Raw genomic sequence first — 2,897 nt, 5'->3', positions numbered from 1 at the left:
ACACCAGGGCAATTAGAAGAGCTCACCAGGAAGCGGTGCGCATCAGAGAAGCCTTGAAAACGAGTTTCATCACGGGCCAGGGTACGGTGTGACTGTTGTGTTTGTTTCCCCTTCATGAACCTCCCCTCCTTTATTGACTCCTCCTGTAAGCAACCCACCCTCCTCCTTCGATTACAGCTTGCTTAAGGAAATAAAGTCACTATCGTTTAAAAAGCATGTATTCTTTACTAAAAGTCATTCCCTGTAAGCAACCCACCCTCCCCCTTCATTTAAAAAGCATGTAATTATAGAAAGAGGAAGTTAATTAACAAGGTATCCCGGGAGTGGTTTGGGAGGAGGATAGGAGGGAAGGAAAAGTCCATTAAGCACATTTCAATGTAATGACAGCCTTTTGGTTGGACTGTTCACGGGGGTGGAGTGGGCTGGTGCACAAAGCCTTCCCCCACGTGTTCTTACACGTCTGGGTGAGGAAGACATGGAACATGGTGAGTACTGAGGGTGGTTAAACATGGGCTGCAGCGGCACTCTGTGACCCCGCTGCTCCTCCTGAAGATCCACCAGACGTTGGAGGATGTCAGTTTGATCACGCAGCAGCACCAGCGTTGCATTCCGCCACCGCTGATCTTCCTGCCTACACCTCTCATCTCGAGCGTCTCTCCTATCCTCACGTTGGTCCCTCCTGTCCTCATGTTCACTAGCATCTTTCCTGTATTTTGCTACCACATCCTTCCACTCCCTCAGATGAGCTCTTTCATTGCGGGTTACTTCCATGATTTCAGAGAACATTTCATCTCGCATCCTCTTCTTCCTCCGCCTTATCTGAGCTAGCCTTCGGGATGGAGTAGGGAGGCTTGAAAAATGTGCAGCTGCATGAGTGGGGGAAAATAGGGAGAGAAGGATTTAAAAAGATACATTTTACAGAACAATGGTTATACTCTTTCACAGTGAACAACGCTATTCACCTTACATAGCACATGTGATTTCACTACAAGGTCACATTTGGAAACCTTTAATATTGAGTGCCTGCGACTCCGGTGTTAAAGATCAACACAGACGCAGGCCCGGGCATCACAATTCAGGTTGCATACGGTCATGGTAAGGCAACAGCTTCTCCCTTTGCTGCTTCTTTCCTGTTAACAAGGAGCAGCAGACACCAACCCCTCCCCTCCCCAATCCAATTCTCTAGAATTGCTTTACCCCTCCCCCCACCGCATGGCTGGTATCATGGAAGATCACTGCTAATCACCCACCTTTCTCCCCCACCCCCCACCGCGTGGCTGGTAGCTGGGAAGATTCCTGCTGGCCAAAAGCTAAAAAGCTCAGCGCTATTCTTCCTCCCCTCCATCTCTCTGTCCCCTTACTTAAATTACTTAATTTCAACTAGGTTACCATGAACGATATCACTCTGCTGAGGATAACAGAGCGAGATAAAAAACGGATGTTTCTTGAATGCCTGCAATCACCAGGACCATACGCAGCTAGGCTTTGTCATGCAATGATACCCGATTACTTGCTACATGCATGGCGTGGTAAAGTGTCCTACCATGGTGGACGGAACAAGGCTGCCTTGCCCAGAAACCTTCTGCAAAGGCTTTTGGAGTACCTCCAGGAGCGCTTCATAGAGATGTCCCTGGAGGATTTCCGTTCCATCCCCAGACATGTTAACAAACTTTTCCAGTAACTTTACTGACAGCGAATGCAACCCAAGCCCTCATGACAAATCAATCATTAAAAAACGCTTGCTTTTAAACCATGTTTTATATTTACAAAGGTACACTCACCAGAGGTCGCTTCCATGGCTTCACTGTCTGGGCTAGTGGCTTGGGAGGGCTGGGAGGGTAATTCCGTCTGGGTCACAAAAAGCTCCTGGCTGCTGGGGAGAATGGAGTGTTGTGTGCTCTCTGCAAGCTCATCCTCCTCTTCCTCCTCCTCATCTTCCCCCTCCACTGAATCCTCAGCCATGGTTGAGATTATAACCCCCACCTCGGAATCCACAGACAAGGGGGGGGTAGTGGTGGCACAGCCCCCTAAAATTGCAGGCAGCTCAGCGTAGAAGCGGCATGTTTTTGGCTCTGACCCTGATCTTCCCTTTGCTGCTTTGGTTTTCTGGTAGGCTTGTCTGAGCTCCTTCACTTTCACTCTGCACTGCACTGAGTCTCTGGTGTGGCCTTTTCCCATCATAGCCTTGGAAATTTTTTCAAATATTTTTTCATTTTGTCTTTTGGAACGGAGTTCTGTTAGCACTGAATCCTCTCCCCATATAGTGATCAGATCCAGTACCTCCCGTGTGGTCCATGCTGGAGCTCTTTTTCGATTCTCAGGAGACTGCATTGTTACCTGTGCTGATGAGCTCTGCGTGGTCACCTGTGCTGATGAGAGCTCCACACTGGCCAAACAGGAAATGCAATTCAAAAGTTCGCGGGGCTTTTCCTGTATACCTGGCCAGTGCATTAGAGTTCAGATTCCTGTCCAGAGCGGCCAGTGGTGCACTGTGGGATACCGCCCGGAGGCCAATAACTTCGATTTGCAGCCACACTAACCCTAAATCGATATGTTAATATCGATTTTAGCGTTACTCCTCTCGTCGGGGAGGAGTACAGAAATTGATTTAAAGAGCCCTTTAAATTGATATAAAGTGCATTTTAGTGTGGACGGGTACAGCGTTAAATCGATTTAACGCTCTTAAAATTGGTTTAACTGCGTAGTGTGGACCAGGCCTGAGTCTCAGCCCACGTTCCCAGGTAAAGAGAATGAATTCACTGATGTGACAAATGGTCATGTAACTCAACTGAACTCAATAGGAATGGAGAGCACTCAGCATCTCCTAGGATAGAGTCCAACCTGTAAGGCTTTCGTACTTGATCTCCACTCCTGCACTGCTAAAATCAATGAAAGTG

The 2,897-nt window shown here is 48.0% G+C and overlaps 1 protein-coding gene across 1 annotated transcript; it reads right to left on the bottom strand.

Moving 5' to 3' along the window:
- Nucleotides 1–237: 237 nt before the first annotated feature.
- On the bottom strand, nt 238–2,566 carry LOC127041936 (uncharacterized). The gene is made up of 2 exons (XM_050935688.1): nt 1,782–2,566; nt 238–866 (listed from the first exon to the last, which is right to left on the bottom strand). Exons 1-2 carry the CDS (start codon nt 2,449–2,451, stop codon nt 373–375), a joined length of 1,164 nt encoding a protein of 387 aa, XP_050791645.1. The 5' UTR covers nt 2,452–2,566; the 3' UTR covers nt 238–372.
- Nucleotides 2,567–2,897: the final 331 nt, after the last annotated feature.

This window comes from Gopherus flavomarginatus, chromosome 1, assembly GCF_025201925.1.
Source record: "Gopherus flavomarginatus isolate rGopFla2 chromosome 1, rGopFla2.mat.asm, whole genome shotgun sequence".
Classification (NCBI taxonomy): domain Eukaryota; kingdom Metazoa; phylum Chordata; order Testudines; family Testudinidae; genus Gopherus; species Gopherus flavomarginatus.
Note: the sequence above shows the minus strand (reverse complement) of the source record. Positions and strands in the feature narration are given on the sequence as shown.